At 38.5% G+C, this 27,108-nt stretch overlaps 1 protein-coding gene across 2 annotated transcripts in view; it reads left to right on the forward strand.

Moving 5' to 3' along the window:
• The window catches only part of RAB2A (RAB2A, member RAS oncogene family), a 65,822-nt gene that overhangs the window by 15,574 nt on the left and 23,140 nt on the right, over positions 1 to 27,108 (forward strand). For both annotated transcript variants that reach the window (XM_061123364.1, XM_061123363.1), the window contains 3 exons: positions 11,090 to 11,161; positions 20,704 to 20,771; positions 27,004 to 27,086. In XM_061123364.1, the coding sequence (XP_060979347.1) occupies positions 11,090 to 11,161; positions 20,704 to 20,771; positions 27,004 to 27,086 (223 nt within the window). The remainder of the gene's footprint in view (positions 1 to 11,089; positions 11,162 to 20,703; positions 20,772 to 27,003; positions 27,087 to 27,108) is intronic.

The following is a 27,108-nucleotide window of genomic DNA, read 5'->3' on the forward strand; positions in this document are numbered from 1 at the left end:
CATTTTGCATAGTATAGTAATGATTTGTGTATCCTAGAAATTTTCTGTGCATCTTTAAAACATGTCTGTGTGTGTGTGTGTGTGTGTGTGTCCATCCGTCCCAGTCCCACCAATATGATTATACAAATTGTGCTGTTCTTCACCTTTTTTTCACGTAAGGATAAATCTTGCGTGTCTTAACATATCACGAATAAATCTATCTCATTCTTTTTAAAAACCTGCATAGCTGAATCATTATTACTTCAGTCAGTCCTCACTTTTCTTAGTCCTGGTCTGTGCTAGCAGACAGCAGAATCCTGCTGTGGTTAACTTAAGCAGAGCAGCATTTTATTGGAAAGATAGGATGCTCCATAGAATTGATGGGAAGGCAGTATAATCAAGCTTGAAAAATGGCAAAACCACGGAAGGCAAGACACAGCCAGACTCCTGCTGTCAATACAGCCTGCTGAAGCAGATGCTGATGCATGCCAATTGTCCGGCATCTCCCCTGTAGCCACTGTGGATTCTTTCTTTCTGGTTCCTGATATTGACGCATTCCTTCAAGATTCCAAATTCTGAACAGGAACACCTGATTGGCTCAGCCTAGGTCAAATGTGACCACAATGGAAGGTCATAAATCATCTTCCATTAAGAATAGGAATTTAGAAAGAATATTAGTATTTAATTGTGAATTTAAGTATTCATGTATCAGTACTTAAATTCAACAAGCTAGTTTCAACATTGTCTGTGTTGACTGATATCAAGTCTGCAGGGATTTAAGGAGCTTGATTTAATTACTGTTATCATGTACTTCTTATTAACCTAGCACTGTGAGAAATGGATCGTTCTGCTTACAGTCTTTGATTTTGATACTCATTTACATCATAACATACTGCTTAGACATCATGTGCAGTAAACTTACTGTATGGTGATTATATTGTATGTTTATATCCAGACACCTTCCTTTCAAAGCATCATGAGAAAGTATCCTCTTCATGCTCCTTCATTGAAATTTATTTGTGAGATGCTAAGTTCTTATTTGGAATCTTTACTTTATGAAACGATTAGTAAAATGGTCAGGTTAAAGTATGTTGACACACCTGATCTATTATTTTTTTAAAGCCTTCTTCCTTCATTAAATTTCTGGTCAGTCAGAGTCTTTAAGCTTATAGAATATTTCCTTTCTTTATCTTACTGTTGATGCTAATACATGGTAAGTGAGATAGCTTCTTTTTAGTTAGGGGTGGTATTGTTTGCAAGTAGTAATATGTATCTGAGAAGAACAAACTCAGGAGGTTGGGTGGTACAGTGGGAAAATATGACTTATATTGTAAATTTTAAAACCTTATTTTGAGTTTCAATTCTGCTTCTTACTGTGTTTTAACTTGAGGCATGTCATTTAAGCCTCAGTTCTTTCTTCTTTAAAATAAAGTTATCAGGGATTCCCTGGCAGTCCATGATTAGGACTCAGCACTTTCACTGCCGTGGTCTGGGTTCAATCCCTTGTTGTTGGAACTAAGATCCCACAAGCTGTGTAGCTTGGCAAAAAAAAAAATGAGATTATCATTCCTGCTTTACTGATGTCATAGGCTTACTGTTACAGTCAAATAAGATTGTGTGTGAAGAGGGAGCTTGTTTTCACCTTCAAAATGTCAAAAGTCATGCATATATTTTACATAAGACGAGTGTGTTAGCTTGAACTCAATTATAGAAGTCCATAGCTGCAATAAAAACTACTTGTTCATATTGAAGTGGGTCCTTTGGGTATTAGGCAGGTATCAGGTAGTCTCACTATTCTAAGCTGAGTAATTGCCAGAGATTCTAAGTGGAAACCAGGATAACCCTGTTTTGAACTTAACCTGTACTGAGGTGCAGCATATCTTCACTATTTTCTGTTACTTATCTGTTGTACCGAGCAGGTAATGGTGTCATGTTAGTTGTAGCTGGAAAACTAAAGAGGATTGGACATTGAGACCAGCATTTTAGTTGGCTATTTTGGAGAAGGCAATGGCACCCCACTCCAGTACTCTTGCCTGGAAAATCCCATGGACGGAGGAGCCTGGTAGGCTGCAGTCCATGGGGTCACTAAGAGTCGGACACAACTGAGCGACTTCACTTTCATGCACTGGAGAAGGAAATGGCAGCCCACTCCAGTGTTCTTGCCTGGAGAATCCCAGGGACGGCGGAGCCTGGGGGGCTGGCGTCTATGGGGTCACACAGAGTCGGACAGGACTGAAGCCACTTAGCAGCAGCATAGCTAGGCCAGTGAGTCTCAGACTTCAGGGCACATCAGAATCACCAGAAGAGCTTGGTGAAACACTGATTTAAGGACTCCACCCCAGAGTTTCTGACTCACTAAGTTCGGGGTGGAGCTGGTAATTTGCATTCTAAAAGTTTCCAGGTACTGCTGATGTTGCTGTTCTGGAGAGCACACTAGAGAATCAGCGCTTTAGTGAAGGCATGTAATTCATCATCCAGGCTGATCCCTAATCCATCAGGACACCAGGGGTAACTAAGCCTGTCCCTGGCAAACCAGGATACAGAGTCATCCTCATTTTACCTGTTTGAAAAATCTTTTTACAAAGAGGGTTATGCAATAGAATTGTCACCTAGTAGATGGTACCCAAGGTTGGTTGGTTGGTTGGTTTATTGGTTTATGTTAAATTCCCAGCTGTGATGATTCAGTTTGGTTTTTTCCTTGATCCCTGTCCTTGTAAATATTCATTAAAAGAGAAACAGAAGTGTTCTAGATTCTTTAGCTGATTTGTTTGCCGTGAATCATAGCATAAATGTTGTGGATGGGTTCTTTCACTGGGTGTGTGATTGGATGAGATGCTGGAGAATAATTTCCAAATTTGTGTCTTATCAGCACAGTAACAGGTTCATCTTACATTGCAGCCCAGGGTTTAAAAAGTGCGCGGGGCGGGGGTGTGTGTGTGTGTGTGTGTGTGTGTGTGTGTGTGTGTGAGACAGTAGCTTGCATATAGCACCTGTCCTATCTTTATTGACTACCTGTAGTCTAGTATTTGCTATTTTGTTCTAGTTCATTTTTTCAATGCTAGTTGTAATCCAGTAAATTGATTTCACTGGTTACAGCCTACTGTTTAGAGAACATTGCACAGATGACCCCTTTGCTTCTGACATACTGTGACTTTCTAAGATTCCGAGAGGTATACTTCAGTTTCCTTCATTCTGATTCTTCTCACTCTAAGCCATTTTCCACCGTTAAAACAAACTAGTTTGAGAAAATCCCAAGAGTGGGAGGAGAAAAAGGAAAGGGATGCTATTTTTAACCACATTTCTGCTATGTTACTTGCTATTAAATTTAATATTCTTTCATTTATTCTCTATGTAAATTAGCTAGTGCTCCATTTAATTTTTTAAATTTTAAAAAGTTATAAATTGCACCTAGCTTTGTTTTCTTGAAAATATTGCACAAGCTAGGTCTTTCCTAAGAATATCTAAACTCAGCTTATATTAAAAAACCCTCAGCTTCACCAAATTAAATTTTTCTTCTAATGAAGGATGTATTAATCATATTAGTTCTAAGAGTCCAGTTAGGAGATGGAAATTACACAGAAGTTTGAACAGGGAAAGTCTGGTGTAAAGAACCACTGACTCTAATGTGTGGTTAGAGTAATGGGCAAGTGGACTAAGAGAATTCTAAAGAATACAGAACAGCAGGTGGAGGGCCCAGCCACTGCCCCTAAGACAGAGGCAGATCCCTGGGGATCTCAGGTTTTCAGAGGGAAATTACACTTAATTCAGGGGCGGATAGTGTCAGAGATGCAGTTCTTAATGTCACGTGGTCATGATTTCATTCTCCAACATCATTTTCTACCAACAGTGGTTTTTTGTTGGTAGATAAATAAAAATTGTTGGGAATAAAAATTTTTTGAGAAATTGACTTTTTAAAATGTAGACTTAAGTTTGTCATTATATAGAAAATGCGAGTATGTCACTGTTTGATCTTTTCAGCGAGCATTTAATACATAAATCCTCCATCCACTGAGCATCTATTAATTCTAAGCCAGGCCACAGCAGAATGGCTTTCTAAATGCAAAATGTTATTGCTCCTAAGGGAGGCAGGTAGACGTGTGAATTGATAATAGAAGTATGATACAAGAGGTGCTTAATGAGGTATGTAGAGAGCACTATGGCCGCAGCGTGCAATGAAGTGTTAGTCTGACTTTGTGCCAGGGATGGGAAGGAAGCATAGATGTGTTTGTTAACCTTTTATTCTCTACGTGCCATTTCTTTTATTCCTTGCAGTAGCCTTCTGAGTAAAGTGAATGTATGATTACCGTGATACAATAAGCAAACAAGGCCTTGAAACCTGAAACAACTTTTTCTACCATTGTCACACATGGGATCCAAATATAGTCCAGTGTTTCTCTCTTAAATTGGTGGTGTACATTGAAATACAGGAGGCTGCAATGGTAAAAGTTTACCAAATGTAAAGCACAGTTCTGAGAAGAATTTCAAAAGTGAATTAGAATTGTTTCTGTCCTTAGGGGTTGCTGGTCTGGCAGTGCTGGTAGAATCCATCGGTGCTCTGGAGATGGAGAAAGCTTGGCCATTTCATAGAACGGTCCAGAGTGCCTTCCTCCCTGCCCTCAGCCTTCACTGAGAGGTTTCTCAAATAAATGCTGTCTTCCCTGTTTCCTCTTCGCTTATTTTAATATTTCTGGTGTTTGAGTCTCTTTATTTTTTACTGACTACTATAGGAATTATTAGAGACAGAGTCAACAAGACTGAGAGACCAATAAGTCCAAGGAAAGGGAGGGAGGAAAATTGTTCCTCACAAGTGCTTTTTTGTAGGTTTTCTTGGGCTGCTTAATAATTTTAAGGAACTTGTCTTAGGGCTCAGAACAACAAAAACCTATTCTCTCTCAGTTCTGGAGGCCAGCAGTCCAAAATCCAGGGATGGGCAGGGCTGTGCTTCCTCTGAAGGCTCCAAGGAAGATCCTTGCTGCTCTTCCAGCTTCTGGTGGCTCTGGGGGCTCCTGGGTCTGTGGCAGCACAAGTCCAGTCTCCTCCTTTGTCTTCAGACAGCCTTCTCCCCTGTGTATCCATTTATCACTGGAATTAGGCCCAACCTGAATCCAGGCTGATCACATCTCAGAATCCTTAATTATACCTGCAAAGATCTTTTTCCAAGTTAGGTCACATTCAGAAGTTCCAGGAGTTGGAACTTGGACGTGTCTCTTTAACCCACTCCAGTCAGCACCAGATCAGTATCTAATCACAGTAAATGAGAGGATTGCTGTCTCAGATGCAAGGGGGATGATGTGTGGGAAACCAGCAGCGTGAAAACAACTCTGAAGTCATTTTATTTAAAAGACAATTATAGATTGTGAATATTTTCTTAAGTTGTAGGAACTAGATAGTTAAAAATGTGAACTGAAGGTCAGATCAGTTTGGTTGGAGATTTTGCTCCTCAACTGTGTTCATCTTGAAGAATCCTTTAATGTATTCATTAAAAATTTTGAATATGCAAAACTCAAAATTTTTGAATTTGAACCTTATGATATTCCTTTGAAGTAGAAATGCCATGTTTTTCTTTTTCCTATTTTACAGATGTGGAAATGGAGCTTAGTTTCTATAATGAATTTTGTCTGAGGTTACAAGTTATGAAATAATGCAGATGAACACTGGTGTCACAACTATAAACCTTGTATTCTTTTTAATGTATCTTGCTGAGTTTATTAATTTTCTATTGAAAGGAGCAGACCTCATTGTTTTTTTCATGTTTCATGGGTTTCTTGGTTTGGAATGTGAGCATGAAGAATAAAATTTTCTCTTTGCAAAATAAGCCACAAATATTTACACCAAATTGCCACCTCTCTGCATCATCTGTGTTTGAGGTCTGTCAGTTCTTTGCTATGACTTTAAAACATAGAGTTCTTCAATGCATTACTTTCAGTCATGAAGACAGGTCGTTCATTGATAGACCATCTGGTTCATTGTGCTTTTGAGGACCCAACATTGTAGATGACAGTGTGTAGCTATGATTTCAGGATAAAAGTTGGATGAAACTTTGGATCTTTGCTTTCCCCACATATTTTAAACTGTCTTATGATTTTTAAAATGGAGCAATCATCAGTTTTTTAAAATTGTCTTGAAATTGGTGGAAGTTGGTTTAGGACTAGAAAAATAAACTTCAGTAGAATACCCTAGCACTTATACCAATACTCCTTGTGGAGAAGGTTCCATTGCCCAAAAACATCACTGGAGGTTTATGAATTAGATTCTTGGGCCTAACCAAAGACTGAATCAGAATCTCTGGAGCGAGGTTTTAGGAATCTACATTTTTAATGAGTGTCACTTGTAATTGTTTGGTATTGATATGGTAATCAGGTAGTCAGTTCTCACCACAGCACTTAGGCCTGCTGAGGACGGTGTATTGGACCCTGAGTAAAGGAAGAAGGTAAGGGGACTTCACAGTAGAAACTCTTAACAACTGTTAAGTGCAGCAGGATCTGTTAAAGAGTGGTTGAGAAGCTACCGCAATCTTTAGACAGAAGAACAAATTTGGAGGCACCATGCTCCCTGAGTTCAAGCTATCTTAGAAAGCTGTTGTACTCAAAACAGTATGGTATTAGTATCAACGTAGACATAGATCAATGGAACAGAGTAAAGAACCCAGAGGTAAACCCATACATATGTGGTCAGTTAATTTACGACAAGAGAGCCCAGAGTATACGGTGGGGAAAGGACAGTCTTCATTAAATGATGTTGGGAAGACTGGACAGCCACATACAAAAGAATGAAACTTAACCATTATGAAACTGAGGGTGGACTTATAATTTAATTACATCTTACCAAATGGCTTCACAGCAGCACCCAGGAATTGGAAGGGGCCTAGTCAAGTTGATGCAACAGAAAAGACCATCACAGTGTTTTCATTTTTATTGATGTATATTGTGCTTATAGAAAAAGGCACATGTCCTAAATATATAGCTCAGAGAAGGTTTATAAACTGGACCCAGGTAACTCTTACTGTTCAGGAGCCCTTTTATATTTATTTCATCTGATTCTTACAACAGTGCACCAGAGAAAGTATAGGAATTTCCCTAATTTTATAGATAGAATTTTGAAGTTCAGAAAGTTCAGTTTCCTTGCCCCATGTTACAGCTAGTAAGTGACAGAGTTAGGATTCTAACCAGGCTTTTGAGACATAAAGGAAATACTGTGGAAACCCAAGGAACCAATCCCCATATTAATTATGCATGGGGATTGATAGCATCTTTGGAACAGGAGTGCTTTAGTGAAGAAAGCTTTGGAATCTCTAAGCATGAGTTTAGAGTTGCCAAGGAGTGACAAGTTCCTTGGTGCGAGATGCTAGAGAAAGAATGTGGTGTCACCTCAGAGGACAGAAGGTGATGTGTTGTGCTTAACCACAGGCTTTCTAGACCGTGGTGTGAGAATATGATCTGTTGGGATAACAATTTCTCAAAGAATGTTGTTAGTATTTTGGAGGGCTTAAATTTTATATATGTGCATTTTACCAAAAATTTTCAGAGGTTTATACAAATAGATTTGAGGCAAAGGTGGAAGGCAGAAAGACCATGTCTTATTGAGAGCCATTGGAGCCTTATTGGAGCCTTATTGGAGCACTGAGGATTAAGAGGGGAAAGCATGGAATTCAAGGTATTTCTGAGAGAACTGATGAGATTGGTGAGCCATTAGCTGTAGGAAGAAAAGGAATTAAGTGATTTTCTTGTTGATGTGATCCATTGGGAACCAACTCCAGAGATAAAGAAATACTGAAGGTGACTCTTGAGTTGTTGGAAGAATGGTAGGCAGGAACATGAAACGGAATGGATTAGGTTTTACAAGTTTGCATTCCCAACCTGAAAGAGTTAAAGTGGACATGTTCAGAAGGCAGTTGGATATAATGAGAATGAAATTAATTAAGATGGTGGCTAGAGAGATGGGTTTGGTAATCACTAATTTATAGATGTATGTTGGGGCTAGAGGACTGAGTTAGTTCTGTCAGCTGAAGAGAAAAGATAACCAAAGATGAAATGGTGGTGAAACCTCCAGTATTTAAGAAGAGGAGCAGTTGTCACAGAATTAAGGGACCAAGGAGATGATTATAGCCTGAAAAAGCCAGAAATCGTCATTTTCAAGGAGGTTGTAGGTAGATAAATTATATAGAAATATTTGATGGCACAAACAGATCATGTTTCTGGGTCAAATAAATTGAGGACTGAGAAAAAGCCTAACCAATTCAATTTGGCAATTTGGAAAAGTGTTCGTGATTGTGAGCCAGAAACCCCAAGTATTTTATCCAGAATTAAAATAGTATAAGTCAACATATATTGAATAAAATAAGCTATCTGTAAACTTAACTGATCCTGACAAATGATCAATAGGTAAGTGACTAAGGAGACCTGGGAAACACCATAGTGGCACTTGGATATATTCTCTGCTTTGAAAGATACTTTGATTATCTGAAGAAAGAATATGGTATCTTGAAAATGAAGTCAGTACTTCGTCAGAGTAAGTGGTATTGCTATTACCAGAGCAATCCATACTCTGTTGTGAGATAAGAAGAGGGTTTCAGGTTCTTGTATCACTGAAGTAATTACCAGACTGTGAGATGATTCTTGAGGTCCCTCAGTAATAAGATCTGTAATTTCTAATTATAACTTTTTTCTCTACCATATGGGGAAATTTTGAATGCTAAAAATAGAAATGAAGAAAAAAGAAGAATCTTAAGTGCATATTGCTAAGTGAAAGAGGCCAATCTGGAAAAGCTACATGCCCTATGATTCCAGCTGCGTGACAGTCAGAGAGAGGCAGAACTACGGAGCAGTAAAAAGATGAGTGGTGAGGGGGCAGGACTGATGGAGCATTGGGGATTTTTAGGGCAGTGAAAGTACTCTGTGTGACACTGTAACAGTGGATACATGATACATTTGTAAAACCCATAGGATGGAGAACACCGAGAATGAACCTAGATATGAACTGTGGACTTTGAGTGATCGTAGGTCAGGGCAGGTTCATCAGTTGTGACAAGTGTTACAGCTCTGGTGCAGGAGGCTGGTAGTGAAGGGGGCTGTGTCCCATGGGGAGGGAGGCTATGAGGACTTGGTGTACTTCCTGCTCAGTTTCACTGTGAACCTAAAACTACTTTTAAAGTCTCTTTTTAAAAGCAGAACGGAAGATTCATATCTCAGTTGCTCACCTATTTTGTACTTTCACACTTAATAAATAATAATTTTCCTTTCTCTCGTAGACCTGCAAGGCTGTTGAAGGGGTATTAGAAATCTAATGGGTTTGTGCCTTTTGTAATGTAAAAGAGAATACAAGAGAAAAAAAGTCAAATGTTTTGAAATTCCAACTTATTTTCAGTTAACTAGAATCTTAAAATGTTCAAAAAACTTTGAACAAATAAAATACTTCCTAAAACACAGCCATGTGGGGAACTTCTCTGGTGGTCCAGTGGTTAAGAATTCATGCTTCCACCGCAAGGGGAACTGGTATCTCATATGCTGCCCCATAAGGCCAAAACTTTTTAAAAAAGAAACAAAAGTTAAAAAAAAAAAAAAAAGCACTATATATATACACACACACACAGAATTTGTCTTTGATTTGTTACTGTTCATTTTGACACTTGACACTAGGGCCAGTCATTCAGCAAAATTATTGAGTGACTTCTCTCTGCCTTAAGACAGGTAGCAAGTGACAAGGTATTCATTGTCCTTCTCTCATTTGAGTGAATAACCTAGAAGACATTGAACTGTTCAGTTTGTGTCACTTAGGAAAGACCTTCTTCAGCCCTTCAGTCTAAACGAAGTCTGTTCTGTTACTCTTCATAGTACTTTATTTTCTTGCTTCAGATGGCACTTACAATTATTTTAAGTTACAGTTCATACAGATTATTTGGGCATTTGTTCTGCTTAATTTCTCTCCCTGTGCTAGATTGTAAGGAAGCAAGCGTATCATTTTCCATGTGATAGCATTCAGCAGAGACTTTTTGAATAAGTGAATGGATAAATGAATGATGACTGCCTTTGTGTTTCATAAGTGCACGATGCTACCAAGTAAGCAGATTTGGTCTCCTGTAAGGTTATGGGGAGGAACTGGGGGCAGGAGGAGAAGGGGACGACAGAGGATGAGATGGCTGGATGGCATCACCAACTCGATGGACATGAGTTTGAGTAAACTCTGGGAGTTGGTGATGGACAGGGAGGCCTGGCGTGCTGTGATTCATGGGGTTGCAAAGAATTGGACATGACTGAGTGACTGAACTGAACTGAACTGAAGGTTATGGGCCTGAAAATGAGTAGGAAGTGGTGTGGTATTCAATATTCACTTCTCCTCAGAGGGCAAGTAGGATGTATATAGAAATTTTGCCTTTAACTTGAAAATTGGGAAGTTATTCAAGACTTCAATGATAAGAGTGAAGGAATGCCATTCAGATTAAAGTCGATTCCAAAGTGAATCAGTGCTTCCCTAGTGGCTCAGCTGGTAAAGAATCTATCCACCTGTAATGCGGGAGACCTGGATTGGGAAGATCCCCTGGAGAAGGGAAAGGCCACTCACTCCATTATTCTGGCCTGGAGAATTCCATGGACTGTATAGTCCATGGGGTCGTCAAGAGTTGGACCCAACTGAGCGACTTTCACTTTCAAAGTGAATCAGCCAGAAGATAAAACAAGCAGTTTTTCCCACTAAAGTAGATCCCAGACACTTATTTCTTGTTTCTTTATTTGTTTTTTGAGACCAAGTTAAAAAAGACTATAAAAAGAGGAAAGTGCTGTGTTTTTTAAATGTTTTCACTACTGCAGAAAAAGCAGGAGTGCAGGAACCCTTGACCGCATGAGCCCTGTGGTGGAGGCTGCTTGGTTGTCTGCTGGAGGTTCCTGCCACTCCCATCTTCCAGGCTGAAATGCTGGAATGAGCATGAAGGATGAAAAGGAGGTTTTGGATTGGTCACCACCTTTCACTCACATCAGTGGTATAGCACTGAGAAAGCATGGCACGTTGCTCTCAGAGCACTGGGAACCCTGAATGTCTCTCTTCTAAGTGCTTTTATGAAGTGTTTCTTAATTTCTGTGAATTTTCCTCTTAATTTTTTTTTTCTTTTAACTTTCAGGTGTTGGTAAATCATGCTTATTGCTACAGTTTACAGACAAGAGGTTTCAGCCAGTGCATGACCTTACTATTGGTAAGTGTTACAAAGAGATGAGCCACATTCACAAGTTTGGGGTAGTGGACATGGAATATGCTAGAGGGCTCATTGCGCTAGTGAGGAGTCAGAAGTCAGTGAAACTAGATCTGTTGCTGTACTGTAGTTTAGTCTCCATAACTGGGTTTAAAATATCTATATCAAAAAAAAAATAAAAATAAAATATCTATATCTACAGTAAAAATGATACTACACAACTCTGTAAGAGTGGTTGGAATGCAGCAGACAGTCATACTTGATCTTGATTGTATTTAACGATGAAACAGAAAATTGAGAGATAGTATATCTCACTGTAGCTCAAGACAGGGGTGGGTAAGAGCAGAGACTGTGGGCCGTTTTGTTGGAGTTCGGGTCAGGGCTCTGCCACTCGCCGGACATACCCCTTCCCCATCCATGCCTCAGTTTCTTTGTCTGTAAAATGAGAGAAGTAGGACCACCTCACAAAAGCGTTAGGAACAGTAAGTGAGTAAGTAAATGTGAGGCATCGAAACAGTGCCTCACAGTGTGGTAAGTGCTCCAGGCCAGCCTGTAATTATTAATCCAGAAAAACTACCATCAAGCATTTTGTAGTTTCCTCAATTGTGAAGAATAAATGAGAGTTCCTGGTAAGAGATGGTCAACAAAGTTTAGCTATTATTACTGTTAGCTCTACTGGTTGTTTTTAGTGATATTATTCATTAATATGCACAAGTATAAAATTAAGTGAAAAACTAAAAACCTTTAAGTAAGTGTGCTATTTCAGGGTTCTTAATCTGTTTTAAAAAATTACACCCCAAAAGCTAAAGAATCTAGATTTCTTCTTCTATGGCTGCAATAGAGATTAGTCAACCATGTATAAATAAGGTAATTGGAAATCTAGTTAAACTTAACAACTAATAGCTTAATGTGTATTTTCAGCCAGTGACTGCTTATTTTCTATAGGTATCATTAACTCACTATTCCTAACAAGTTGATTCTCATGTCCTGTGTATTTTTAAAGTACCAAATCGAAGATAGAGTTTATAAATCAGATTATTAGATCAGTTGATGGTATTCAGCCAAGCCTAATGTATTTGTGCATGTAATAAACATCTTTCCTCACTGGCTACTTACAGTAAGAACATGCAGATTCCATTTTCATCTTGGTAGTTTTAATTATGTCTGCTGATGATGGGTAAGACAGGTGCTGCTCTTTCATGCTGGTTCTCATGATGCATTTTAACTTGGGGGAGCTCCTTTTTTGTAGGGATCTGCTCTTTAATAGGTCTGCACCTTGAGGCCACCTCTTAGGCATGACTCGGTCCCGAGACATATTGTTTTTTTTATAGGGTACTGTCAAAAGTGTCTTCCTTTTCGTTGAAGCACACCCAGTAGGGAGGATAGGCCTGAGCCTCGCTGCTGTCAGAGGACAGGCTCTGCTGTGAAGAGAGATGGGGAAGTAGATCAGAGGGAGTTCTCAGCAAACCTTACCTCATGTAACTGCACCGGCCGGCTTTCCTCTGGGTTCGCTGATGGGAGGCCCTGGGAGTTCGGAGGAGAAAAGCAGAAAGAAGCTGAGGGTCTTCTCCCCTTTCTGCCAGGGTTTACTGTGTGTCCTCCATGGCTTCAGTACAAGTCCCTGCATGTCAGGGTCACTGGTGGTCTGGTTCCTGGGCTCTGGAAATCCTGGTTTCTCTCTCTGCCCCCCAGTTTGGGGACAGCAGCAGCTTCCGGCTGTTCCTGATCTCTGGGTTGCCTTACCTTCTGCTCCTTGGGTTTCTCAGCCCTGCCTTCAACATAACCAGTTCCCTACTTTAAATCCCCTCTGTTTTCAATACTTAAGTATGGTTTCTGTTTTTCTGGTTGGACACCAACTACTATACTCATGACACCCATCACAAGAATTTATTTTTCTGACATAGAAATAATTTAGAAGGTCCTTAGTACATACTTTTTCTAGGAGTGTAGAATGATTGCTAAAGTAGGCATGAGGCAGTGTCTTGATTCTGTTGCATACTTACCTTTTGCTTGATGAATAGAGAAAGGTGACAAGGTTAAGGTTGGGTCGTGATGAAGAATTATTAACTGATAGCAAAGGGGAAATAAAAGGCAAGGGAAGACTATATAAAATGTTCCTTACCCTTTGACTGCTATCTCAGTGAGAATTGTTATGCTGGGAATCAAAGAGCCATCTGTAAAAAACTTCCTGGGCACAATTTCACTGAGGATCCAGACCCCAGCCTTGCCATGCAGAGGGTGGCTCAGGGGCTGTTCCTCTGGACCAGCAGCATCAGCATTGTGTGAGGGTTGTTACAGGATCTGCTGCTGCTGCTAAGTCACTTCAGTCGTACCCGACTCTGTGCAACCCCATAGACGTCAGCCCACCAGGCTCCCCCATCCCTGGGATTCTCCAGGCAGGAACGCTGGAGTGGATTGCCATTTCCTTCTCCAATGCGTGGAAGTGAAAAGTGAAAGTGAAGTCGCTCAGTCATGTCCGACTCTTAGCGACCCGATGGACTGCAGCCCACCAGGCTCCTCCATCCATGGGATTTTCCAGGCAAGAGTACTGGAGTGGGGTGCCATTGCCTTCTCCGGTTACAGGATCTACTGGCTCCCATTCTGCATCTCAACAGGGTCTCTAGGTGATTCACATGAGCATTAAAGGCTGAGAATCACTGGACCAATGGCTTTTGTGAATATGTGTGTGGGTTCCCCAGGTGGAAATAGGCTTCATATTGTGGACCCTGTGCACACGCCCGCACACATCCTGGCCCCTCGCTTCCTTTACTTGCGCTTCTTCTGTGATCCTGCTTCCACTGAGCTCCTTGCCCGCACAGTCTTGCCCAGGACCTTTCTGTCAACAGCGTCTGGAACTACTCCAGAGTCTTGGATTCTTGTGACTGGCTATCTGACCACCCCTGCTGTCCTTTCAGCTCACACACCTTCTAGTTCTTAACGCTAAAAGTTTATTTACCCCATCAGATGTAAAATCCATTGATTCCGCCATCTTTGTACTCTCACCCCTCTTGCTTTCTTACTTCTCCCCTTACCCAGCTTTAATTCTAAGCCTTATAGTTATGTCATTATAATTACTCCTGTGTACACCCTCTGCTGCTTTGTCCCTCCTCTTAGTTATAGCCCACTCATTCCCACTGTGTTTATTTTACTACCTACTAGTGGACAGTTTGACAAATACTGATCCAGAAGCTAGGCCATTTACATGTTCATTACACCTTGCTTCCTCTCTCCCTCACTTTAAACCGTCAGCCTCTAAGAAGTGAATACTGAAAGTGAAAGTATACTCTTGGGGAAAAGGTGGTATCCTTTCCCATATCAGGTGCCCCACAAGAGACCAATTAAAACTATGCCTCATTTATTTGGGGTTCAATTTTCTGATGAAGTTATTTAGAATGTCATTGCCAAGAATTAGGAAGATAGCTTAAAAGACCTTGTGAACATCTGGTTCAGATCTAACAAAGACCATTTTCCTGATCTTAGAACATAAAGATATTTTCCTGACAGGTTGTGATTGTTATGAAAACACTGTAAAAATCCAAAGAAGGTTAAATTCCCCATGTAAGCTTGCCTTTGGCCCTCCACAACCACTGTGAAGAGTTTGGTATGTGTATCACCTTCTAGAGTTTTCAAATATATCATAAACACACATACAAAGCTGTTCTCATTTGCTTTTCCTCCACGGATGTCCTAAAGTACCTGTTCTTTGCTGTGACTGCAGCTTATGAATGGCTTTAATATTTGTGAATTGGAGGGAGAAAAGTTGCTATTTGACTTTTCAACTCTTTAGTTTTTAGTGCGGCTGAACTTTTTAAAATATGTTTGAGAAACACTTCTGTGTCTTGTCTTTGAATCATGTGTTTTTATCTTTGCCCTCTCTACTACTAGTTTTCTTTAGTCAAGTTCATTGATGGCTTTTTGTTATGACTTTCAAGTCTTACTAAGAAAGGGATGCCCTTTCACGTGTATGAATTATATGCATGTTCTTTAAAATATTCTCATACTATAAATTTATACTTCATCTGGTATATGGTCATGTAGGTTATTTTCTTTAATCCCTACATAACTTGTGGCCCCACACCATTAATTAAATCAGCCATTCTTTCTTTCCTATTTGATTTAGCTTTTGTTATCTGCTAAATCTCTGTATGTATGTCAGCCTGTTTGGAGACTTTCTCTTCCTTTTTTTTTCTATTTTATGAGGCAGTATCATACTGGCATTTACAGTCACTTTCTAGATACTTAATGTGTGATTGACGTTTTTCCTTTTCTAAACATTTTCTAAATTTCTAAAAAATTTTCTGAATTTTCTTAATTATTTTTGTATATTTGTTCTCCAGTTGAACTTTAGTCTGTTTGCCAAATTGCAAAATTTTTAGTGAGGCTTTTAAAATTTGGTAGGAAATATATTAAATTTATGGACTAGTTTGGAGACAGTTTATGTTTTTACTGTATTAAAATTAGCTATTTATACACATAAGATGTTTTCTTTTATTCCGGCTTTTAAAATGCTCTTCAGTGAAGTTTTACATAAGGTCTTGTGCTTTTACATTATTTTTGTATTTTGTGGATTTCGTTGCTATTGCAAACAGGTTTTTCCCACCATGACTATTGTTTAATTATTTTGCATGTTCTAGGTAGACATTTTGGCCTTATCTGTAAGTCATAATTTTTTCTTAGCTAATATCTATACCTTTTGTTTTTGCTAGTATCTATAGTGTTGTTTCTAGGAGTATCAGCCTTCTTCCCCACCAGTCTCTGTTTTGAACCTCTGCAGTTTCTAAGTTCCAGGAGTAGATCTAGATCCTTTTTTTTCTCAAGACGGTCTAAGGAGGGCTCCTTATGGCTGTTAACTTGATACCATCCTGCTGTCTGGTTGGCAGCACCATCTCAGGGGAGGAGCCTCACTCTGCCTCCACACCTGCACGTGCCCTGGCTCTGGCAGGGGGTCCTGTTTCATTGGGGCTGTCATCAGTAGTCACCTCATGAGTGACGTGTCATCATTAGTTAGAAATCTTGGAGTATAGTATGAAATAATAATGGATCCATACAAAATACTTACTGTGTGCCAGGCAATAAGTATATGGTAACTAAGGCATGTGGTAACTTTATTTTAAATTGAAGTTTACAATGTTTATTAATGTAATTAATGTAAATTAATTTAACATTAATTAATTAACATTAATTAAATTAATGTAACGATGTAAATTAATTTACAGTGTTATGTTCGTTTCAAATGTACAGCAAAGTGAACCAGTTTTACATATATACATATATATGTTCTTTTTCAGATTCTTTTCCATTATAGGTTATTACAAGATCTTGAGTACTGTGCTATACAGTAGGTCTTTGTTGTTTACCTATATTATATATAGTAGTGTGTCTGTGTTTATCCCAGACTCCTAATTTATGTCTACGCCCCCATCCCCTTTGATGACCGAAAGTTTGTTTTCTGTGCCTATATTTTCATTTTTATAAATAAGTTCATTTGTATCATTTCTTGGATTCCACATATGTAATAACTCTTAATCTTGAAGAAATTTTATGAGATGGGTATTAATGACTAATGGTATCATTAATACCATTTACAAATAAAAACTAAAACAGAAGAGATACAGTAACTTGCTCAGGGTCACACAATTAGTTGGTATCAATTGTTAAATACTAAATAAATGTTTACTATGCAAGGATGCAAGCACTTACTCTACAAGGATAATCACGATCCAGAGGTAATTTAGAAAGTGTGTATTTACGCTCAGAGTGTTTTGTCCTGGAAGGTTGGAAGTGAGTAACATCTGAAAAAATAAGCATCACTCCCTGACAGTGTCAGGTAAATGAGGCCTGGCCTTTGGCTCCACAGATAATTTCTCTGGCAGCCAGAATTGGCTGTTAATTGAAAATGTATCTGGGAAGAGAGGCTCAGGGGCGTAGGGGATGATGGTTTATCTCATAAAAAAGAAATAAAACTTTCTAAATAAGCTTCTTAAGCATATACATACCCATACACATGTACAAATATATGCTTAACTAAAACGATTTAAAATTTTTACAGTCCAGAGGAGATGTGTAAGGTTTTGGGTTTTTGCTTGTTTCTAAAACTTCTAGGACACTTCAGCTTTCAGCATTTTCTTTTACCACGTAGAATACAAAGGTAAAGCCTGCACTGAATGAACCCAGTTATGAGAAGGTAAATTGGAAAGAGTTATGTTTTTGAAGCTAAAATTGACTTCTTTGTTTCTGTTTCACTTGATAGGAAAACAGAAATCATAGTTTTTCAGTAATCAACTGTGCTTGTCAGTTTTTTATCTCATTTCTGGATAATATAGTAGTAGCCTTTTAAAACTAGTTTCTTGGCCTCTTGTTTTTGTTTTCTGTCCTGACTCTATTAATAAGTGAAGTTAAAATGGCAATCTTTCTGTATTTTTCTGCTTTAGAAACAGTCATGATTTTCATATAACATGGTTTTAAAATTAGGTGTGTTTTTCCACAATGAGGTACCATTACACGCCAGTTAGGATGGCTGCTATCCAGAAGTCTACAAGCAATAAATGCTGGAGAGGGTGTGGAGAAAAGAGAACCCTCTTACACTGTTGGTGGGAGTGCAGACTAGTACAGCCGCTATGGAGAACAGTGTGGAGATTTCTTAAAAAACTGGAATTAGAACTGCCATATGACCCAGCAATCCCACTTCTGGGCATACACACCAAGAGAACCAGATCTGAAAGAGACACGTGCACCCCAGTGTTCATCACAGCACTGTTTATAATAGCCAGGACATGGAAGCAACCTAGATGCCCATCAGCAGACAAATGGATAAGGAAGCTGTGGTACATATACACCATGGAATATTACTCAGCCGTTAAAAAGAATTCATTTTAATCAGTTCTAATGAGATGGATGAAACTGGAGCCCATTATACAGAGTGAAGTAAGCCAGAAAGATAAAGACCAATACAATATACTAACGCATATATATGGAATTTAGGAAGATGGTAACGATAACCCGATATGCAAAACAGAAAAAGAGACACAGATGTACAGAACAGACTTTTGGACTCTGTGGGAGAAGGTGAGGGTGGGATGTTTCAAGAGAACAGCATCGAAACATGTATATTATCTAGGGTGAAACAGATCACCAGCCCAGGCTGGATGCATGAGACAAGTGCTCAAGCCTGGTGCACTGGGAAGACCCAGAGGAATCAGGTGGAGAGGGAGGTGGGAGGGGGGATCAGGATGGGGAATACATGTAAATCCATGGCTGATTCATGTCAATGTATGACAAAAACCACTACAATGTTGTAAAGTAATTAGCCTCCAACTAATAAAAATAAATGGCAAAAAAATAAAATAAAATTAGGTGTGTTTTTATAGGCAAAATCTTTGAAGACTTTTTAAGTGTCAGTAGTCTCTGTGTATATATACTTTGAATAAAGGGCTAAATATGCCAAAACTCAACTGTGGGCTAAGTTAAGCAAAGGGATGTGTTAGAGTGTCTGGAGTTTTATATAGAATCCACAAGAGGGTGGGGACGTGGACTTGGAAATGGGCAGGAGTGAAGCATCCTAAGAGGCTGGAAAGCAGAAACCATGACAGCCATCCTCCCGTCAAAGGACAGAATGGTTGCCAGTCAGTTTGAGTACCTTCATCCCTCTGCTCAGGGTGCTGGTCCTTGATTGCCTTGCCTACCCATCCATGGTGTCAGTCAAGGGTCTGTTTCAAATTTGCCATTGTTTTTTTCGTCAAATTTGACATTATGTATTGGATTTAAGAAATCTTGAATCCCATTGAGCAATGCAGATGTTTTTGGATTGTGGTTAAAAGCCTTTATATGACAGTGGGAGGAAAAACAGGATTTCTCTCTGTGGCTACAATAGATCATGAAAAGGCTTCCATTTTGTCAACTATCTTGCTATCTGTAGAATTTTGTGCTTTAGGACATTCCTTTTAAATAGTGGGCATTTCAAAGAGCATTTGTACCATCCTTAGCCACTAGTTTCTTTCCTCAGCCACTCATTTTCATGTCACTGAGTGAGCTGGTGGATTGTTGTTTTGGGTATCCCCCCATCCTGTGGCATAGATGGTATATGACTATATGCATATAGATAGGTAGATGTGTAAACACTGTAGTGGTTTTATATGAGGTTAATTGTACAGTTTTGCATTTTTCTTTCTAGTATATCCTGACTCTTAGGTCTTTTCTCTGTGCTTTTCCTGTATTTCTGAGTCTGAGAAACATACCATTAGTTTCTTTGTATTGACTTTGCACTTAATATGGAATAAATAATAAAATACAGAATAAAAACTCAATCAAGTTACATATCCTGGAAGGGTAAATCACCTTTCTATCTCACCTTCCTGATCACAGTTGGGGGAATTATAGGAGATGCTGAAATGAAATTCTGGCACTGGGCAGCGTGCCCTTCCCTGGGCAACTAAAAGCTGCTTTTCTGCCAGGATGACATCTGGTTTCTGGGGACCATGTGTGTCTCCCCGTCACCCTGACTCTGATCTAAATACTGAAAGAACACACTCCAAGCAGTAATGATTTGGTGTAATGTAAGTGATAGACTTCTTGCAGAGTCTCCTTCACAGCTGTTTGCTCTTCTGAAATTAGCTCCTCTTTTTCTCCTCCTCCTATTTTGATGATTGAATGCGTATTTTCAAAAGATGGTAAATGCAAGGAAAAAAGCCAAAGTAGTAAGCTGATAAGTGTAAAGTTTGTATTCCCTTAACCTGCAGTCCTGTCTCCTGTAATTTGCCAAAACTCATCATCATAAGTTGAAAAATATATGCAAAAAATTCATTTCAGCATTAACTACTTAGTGAAGATTTGAAAACAACCAAAATTTGTAGCAATAGAGTACCAACTTAATAAAATGTATGTATATCTAAAGATACATAACACACAGGACTATTATGTAGCCATTAAAAGTAATGGTATAGTTTTATATAATTTTTTTATTGTAAAAGTACTTCGTGGTATGGAATAATGTTTATGACATAGTGACTGAAAAGCAAATTTCAGGACAGCATTTGTGTGTTCCCATTATATAAAACTGTATGGTTCTATGTGTATTTATTCATGGTGCGATGTCTGAAAATATGTTTAAACAGTGTCATCTCTAGTGAATGAACTTGGAGATTTCTTTCCTGGTTGATAACCCGTGATGGAACTAAGACTATGCTGTTGAAATTCATCTATCCATTTTAGTGATTGTTAAACCACATTAATAGCTTTTAAGAAATTGGTTCTTGAATCTCATGTCCAATTATTTTTAATATTATTGAGCCTGCAAAACATGAAGGCCACAGTTGGTGACTTGACTACACAAGACTCAGATATCTTAGTGTTTAATTATATTCTTAGCCTATGTCTTATGAATACCTCTGCCTTAACTTATACATTTTCTAAGGATGGAAGATGTATTTGTTAATCTGTGTATCATTTGGCATAGCATGTCCTAGAAATACCCTTTTTAAAAAAAAATTCTTAAATGTGAAATATATTCCCACTAATTTGCCTAACAAAACACTTTCTGTTCTATTCAGGTGTTGAGTTTGGTGCTCGAATGATAACTATTGATGGAAAACAGATAAAACTTCAGATATGGGATACGGTAAGTATAGCGCAGATACCTTGTATGACCTCAGTAAAGTCATTTTATAAAAGTACATTGTTGTGTGTTTGTTCAGTTTTAATGTTATTTTATGACTGTTATGGTTTGTTAGATACCTGCAACCATGACATAAAATGTGGTAACAGAAAAGATTCATTTTTATCATGCAATATTTTCAACAGCCCTAGGTGTCAGGTGTAGGGGAACATATTTGAGCAAATGCTCAGGCTATGGGATCCAAATAGAAATGCTTCAGAAACTGTGTTTTTAAGAAAAACAAGCAGTATACTGTCTAAAATATACATGTGAATTAAAATATATGAGTGTCAGTACCTTAGAGTCACTTGATCTGATAGTTTATTGGTTTATTCTAAAAATATGATTTAGTCCTGAGCACTTGATGCTACCTTGCTCCCAATCCTGTCGTTTACATTCATCGAATGCAAGTTCAATATCCTGTCACATAGTTTTTAATGGCAGTTTCTCATCTGAACCACGGAAAGTTATTTGCATGAGCATTTTCTTTATTTTCCCATCTTCTGCATAAAAGAGAAGTACTTTATTGTATACAATTGATATGTAGAGACCTCAAAGAGCCTTTGCTTATGTGGCTTATAGCTATCACTATCACTAGAGTTTAAGGCTGAGAAACTTATTAAACAGTTCATTATTGATTGATTGTAGAATAACCCTGATAAACTCATTGTATATTAGAGTAAAAAATGCAATTTTTATGGAAATTGACCATTTTCCCAAGACAAAAATCTATTTTCCAGTGTGAAGAGTGTCATTTTGTTACATTTTGAAAATTGTCTTTACACTCTGCTTAGTAGAAGACAGCTGGATTCTTGTGTCGCCCTCTGCATCAAGTCTTTTGTGTGTTGTTTTGTTGAAGTCTATGAAGAGAATGGCCCCGCCCATCAGAACAAGACCCAGTTTCCTCCTCAGTCAGTCTCTCCCATCAGGAAGCTTCCATAAGCCTCTTATCCTTTTCCATCAGAGGGCAGACAGACTGAAAACCACAGTCACAGAAAACTAACCAATCTAATCACATGGACCACAGCCTTGTCTAACTCGAGGAAACTATGAGCCATGCTGTGTAGGGCCACCCAAGACGGATGGGTCATGGTGGAGAGTTCTGGCAAAATATGGTTCACTGGAGAAGGAAATGGAAACCACTGCAGTATTCTTGCCTTGAGAACCCCATGAACAGTATGAAAAGGCAAAAAGATAGGACGCTGAAATATGAACTCCCCAGGTCAATAGGTGCCCAGTTTGCTACTGGACAGCATCACTGACTCAATGGACATGAGTCTGAGTAAACTCCAGGAGTTGGTGATGGACAGGGAGGCCTGGCATCCTGCAGTCCATGGGGTCACAAAGAGTCGGACACAACTGAGCAACCGAACTGAACTGATGAAGAGAATACAGCCTCACGCAAATAGGTAGTTGGAGAATGGAGGACCTCATGGGCCCTTCAGGAGTCTCGGGGACTCCCAGAGGTCCAGGTATCCCACTGTAAGCACCACTGCCTTAGGGCAATTAGGACTTAAGTCTTCGCTGAACCCCAATTGAGAAAATCCGAAAGGTTGAGGACGACAAACAGCATATCTCTAAACTAGTAAATGAAATGGAAAATACAGGGAATTTTACTGCCACATGCCCCTGGTCTTTTTTTTTTTTTTCTAATCTTACAGTCTTAGTGTCTCACCTGTCACCTTTAATAGCCATTACTGAAAGAAGTTATCTTGAAGAATATTCAGTCTCACAGACTGGATTCTTAAGAACGCCGAGCGAATTTCTGAAGGCTGTCGTGAGACCTCGGTTTCCTCATCTTTCCTATATGCCACACAGTCATCCCAAAATGGGAAACCCTAAATCTCTGTCTTGCTCTGTTTGAGAATCATATATGGGACTCTGTTTTTATGCTTTCTTTTTCCTCTTTCTGCAGTGCAAATTTATGCATTCACCATTTCTTAGTGTTTCCCCCACCCCCAACCTGTAGCATCTCATAACTTTCTGGATTTATGTTCTCTCAAACAATGTGACTTCAAAACTGCACAGAAAAGAGAAAAATAAAATACACAAACTCCCTTCTTTCCTAGAGATTTTAATTAATGATCTCTAACCAAAAGGAAATCTTTTCTACTTCTATATTAATAGTTTCTCTTCTTTTCCAGAAGTGATTGTTTTACAGAAACCAGTTTGCTTCCTTAGCTAATAAAACATTCTTGTGCAACCCAAATCCTTCACTGTAGTGTGAACTAAACTACTTACTGTTCTTTAATATGTTTTTCATACATTGTGCCTTGCATACTTTACTTGAAGTCGCTCTGCATTAATGTCTACCTCCCATGATCTTCTGCTTTTCTTACATGACAGCGTTAAAAGAATCTGAAGTCAGCAGTTACATCCTCTGAAGTCTTTTTTCAAAGTAAATATTCTTAAATTTGTCAAAGCATTCAGCATCTCTTCTTTCTTAGATCTTTGCAACCTTTATTTCTCTTCCCAGAATCTTCTTAAGTTTCTATATGAAATTCCCTTAAAAAACCTAGAATTAAATAGTCCTGGTTGACTTTTTCTCCATCCTTGCTGTTGACACTAAGACAGCCTAAAAATTACTGTGATTCTTGTTAATCTTGCAGTCATCCAGACCAGAAGTCTTACCCTTGCATGTAAACCTCAGAATCTTTTTCCTTGATAACAGCAGTCCTTGATCACAGGTCTAGATTTTTAAGTTGAGAAAAGTACCTGAGATTCCTTGTTTGGGCCCTGGACAGCTTAGTTGGCTACTTAGAAATCCTTTTTTCTTTTTAGCTCTCAGCTGTGTTCCATGTAACTGGAGTTGTTAAATAAATGACTAACAATGAAACTAAAAGGTATTACTGTAGTATTGATTCTCACAACTTTTAATTTTCTAACTTTATTGGCTGTTTGGGATCATTGAAGATGACATATTTGAGTGTCTGCTATAAATAAACTTCAGTATTCTGAATTGGGCTATCCCTCAAGGAGATCTAAGGAGGAAAAAAGATAAGCATGTTAATAGTGTGTTCATTTTATCTAATCAGTAGTATTAGACCCAAATGATCACATGAAGGGGAAAAGGCTAAGTATAGGCTGTGGTGGACAAGCTTCCTAGCTTTGTGAGAGGATTATAGAGCTTGAACTGGTCCTCAGAGGGAATAGATATTGGGGAAGTAGAAAGAGGAGAAAAATTTTCAGACAAAGAGTTAAAATAGAGGCACAGAAGCAGGAATATTCAGAATATGGATAGAATACCAGTAGGAAAAAAATGGCTGTATGAATAAGACTTTTATTGACTAATAATATAAAATTCTAGAGAAATGAATAGAAATCAGATGCCCAAGAGGTTAGGATTTACATTCAGGGTAAAGATTTTTGAACACTAGTTTGATGCATGTAGACTTGTATATTAATGGAGGTAACAGAAGAGGAGGAGTTGTTAAATTACCAAACTGGTTACTACAGAAATTGTTATCAACAGAAAGACACATAGGGAAGCCAATTTGGGGGAATCTTTATATCCTTAGCTGCTATTAGGAATCCCTTTCTACAAATAATTCTATATCTTGTTCAGTTTCAAACTTCTAAGATCTCTTTAAGCCACCATCTTATAGTGAAGAGGATGAAAAACATCTATATATCCTATATTGATTTTCTTTTCACTTAAAATAGTATCAGTTGATCACACTTTGGACAGGTTTACATTAAAGTGTTTTTTGAAGACTAGATTACTTTACTTTAATATGATCAAGATAATTAACCATTGGGCTAGCTTTCTGCAGTTAGTTGTTCAGTAGGCCAGAGTATGGGATGTTGTTCCTACAAGTCCGGTCTCAAGAAACTTCTGAATACTGATCTTTGCTTATTACAGAGTAATCATAGATTTTAAGATGCATAGCTGCATTCATGACAATCACTTGGAATGTCATTTTTTTGGTTGAATTTTTGTTTGATTTTGTAATTATGGCAGGATCCAGATCCAGTGGATTTAGTATAAACTGATGCATAATATACATTATTTCCATATTGCAATATGTTTCTTCTTTGTAAAACAATTCAGGAGGACTGGAAGTGATATGCAAATATGTGCTTTTCCTAAGTTTGTTTCCGTTTTACTATTTGTTATTTGGACTATAAACCCTGAAGTTTTAGATCTCAGTATAGTTCTTCTGTACGATCTGTAGCAATGTACAGTTAACCCTTGAACAGTGTGAGGTTAGGGTTGCCAACCCTCCACCCTCAAAAATCTGGTTATATAGTTGGCCCTTCTTCTCCATGGTTCTTCCTATCCCCGGTTCTTCCATGTTCGTGGATTCAACTAACCTCAGACTATTTTCCATTGAAAAAACTCCACATATAAGTGGACCCACACAGTTCAAAACCATGTTGTTCAAGGGTCAACTATATTCATTTTAATTCATCCCACAAAAGATCCCACCAAGATCGATTTAAAGAACTTTTACGTTTGCTCTTTGTATAGACTTGGGATATAGAAGAGCTCTAAACTTGATTTTCGTCTTGAACACATAAGATACTTACCTTTTTTGTATTGTTTACCACATAATCCTTCCTTGGTATATATCATTCACAGTGAAATAAAGCTCTTAAAAATCTAGTCCTTCGTTTTCCCATACTAAGCAGTTGAAGAGGAAATTCCCATAAGGCTTGCCTTTTGAACTTGGAATTGAATTTTTTTTTGAAAGCTGTGTCTCAATAAATTATATAAAAATAATTGTAAGTAGTTTCGTACTTCCAGCTAGTATCTAGTGTTTTAACCTCAAATTCTGTGAAACGAGTTGGCTGTTTTTACAGCCCTTTTATGTGATGGCTTTCTCAGTATCTAATTTTTCACAAGACATACTGCCAGAATTATTTTTAAGTTACCAAAAGAAGGTCTCATTCTTTAGTTTCCACTGGGAGAAGTTCTTTTTTACTGAATCTTAGTATGTCAGGACCTACTAATGTCCACTCATTTAGGCGGACATCAGTATGGATGTGACATCAGAATGGAGTGATAATCGTTTTGTGCATTTGCCTGAGACATTAGAATTCATTCTTTCACTCAGCAGGCTTTCTCTGCATGTCTGGTGTTTGCCAGACCCAGTGCTAGGCGGAGGATAGGAAGAACCACAGTGACAGCACTTGAGTATTACTACTAGAACAGGGCAGAACCCGAGCTGTCCATGTGCATTCTGAGTGTGGGAAGGACTGAATATTTACACTGGAAGATCAGAACTCAGAATGCAAGGAGCTAGTAGATTTTTAATTAAAAAATTGTGAAAGCAGACTTTGTTGTGTACTTAATTTACATGCCATTTTTTTTCTCAAAGGTTGAAATGATTAAAAATGAAAAGTTATTTTCGATAAGAACTGTCCCCAATTTTAAATTCAGAGGCAAAAGACATCCCACACCACCCTTTCTTAAAAAGCAGAACATTAATGCCGCTAGTAGAAGAGAGAAATTAACTAGTATCTCTGAAGTCTGTTTTCACAAGTGGGTATTAAGATGACTTTATGTCCTCTTGCCTTTTGACAAGCATTATATATCAAATACAGAGAAAATTGATTAAGTGTAGAGAAAAGAATTACATAAATTCAGAACCATTTTCTGTTTTTCATAATAAAATGATTGCTCAAAGAATTCCATCTGATCACTGTTGAAAGCTCACTGCAGTTTATGATATAACTGATAAAATCTGCATCCTTGGCCTTCCAACAACCTTTACACCAGCAGATGGTGGGCGTAAAGATGTCATTCATCATTTATTTACAATGGACTTTATTTATTCTAGTGTCAACAGCTGCCCCAGGGAGTGGGTTATTGAATTCAAATGTGAGGCTCTGGGTTATTTGCTTCCTTTCAAATTTGTCTTCAGAGCTTAGTTGCTAGGAGTCCATTCTGTGTTCTAATAATGATTCATGTATTGTGAAGCCATTCAGTAAATTGGGTTGTCAGGGATTGCCAAAAAAGGTTTCGAGGTCTTGTTTTGGGGGGTGGCGGGGTGTGGATTGCATGTGCGTCTGGTTGACTTGAGCAGTAGTGGTATTGCGTGACTTTTTCCTAAAACTGGTGAAGTTAGGATTTCTTCTTTTCCTTTTATGTACTCATTATCTCCCTGTCGATATATTCCACATATGAATAATAAGGAAACATAGAGGGCTGTTTACTAAAGGGAGCTCTCAAACTTTTCTTCTCTCCTCACAGGCAGGTCAAGAGTCCTTCCGTTCCATCACACGGTCGTATTACAGAGGAGCAGCAGGGGCTTTGCTAGTGTATGATATTACAAGGTGAGAACTTGGAGATGGTTCT

Source organism: Dama dama, chromosome 21 (genome assembly GCF_033118175.1).
Source record: "Dama dama isolate Ldn47 chromosome 21, ASM3311817v1, whole genome shotgun sequence".
In the NCBI taxonomy this organism is placed as follows: domain Eukaryota; kingdom Metazoa; phylum Chordata; class Mammalia; order Artiodactyla; family Cervidae; genus Dama; species Dama dama.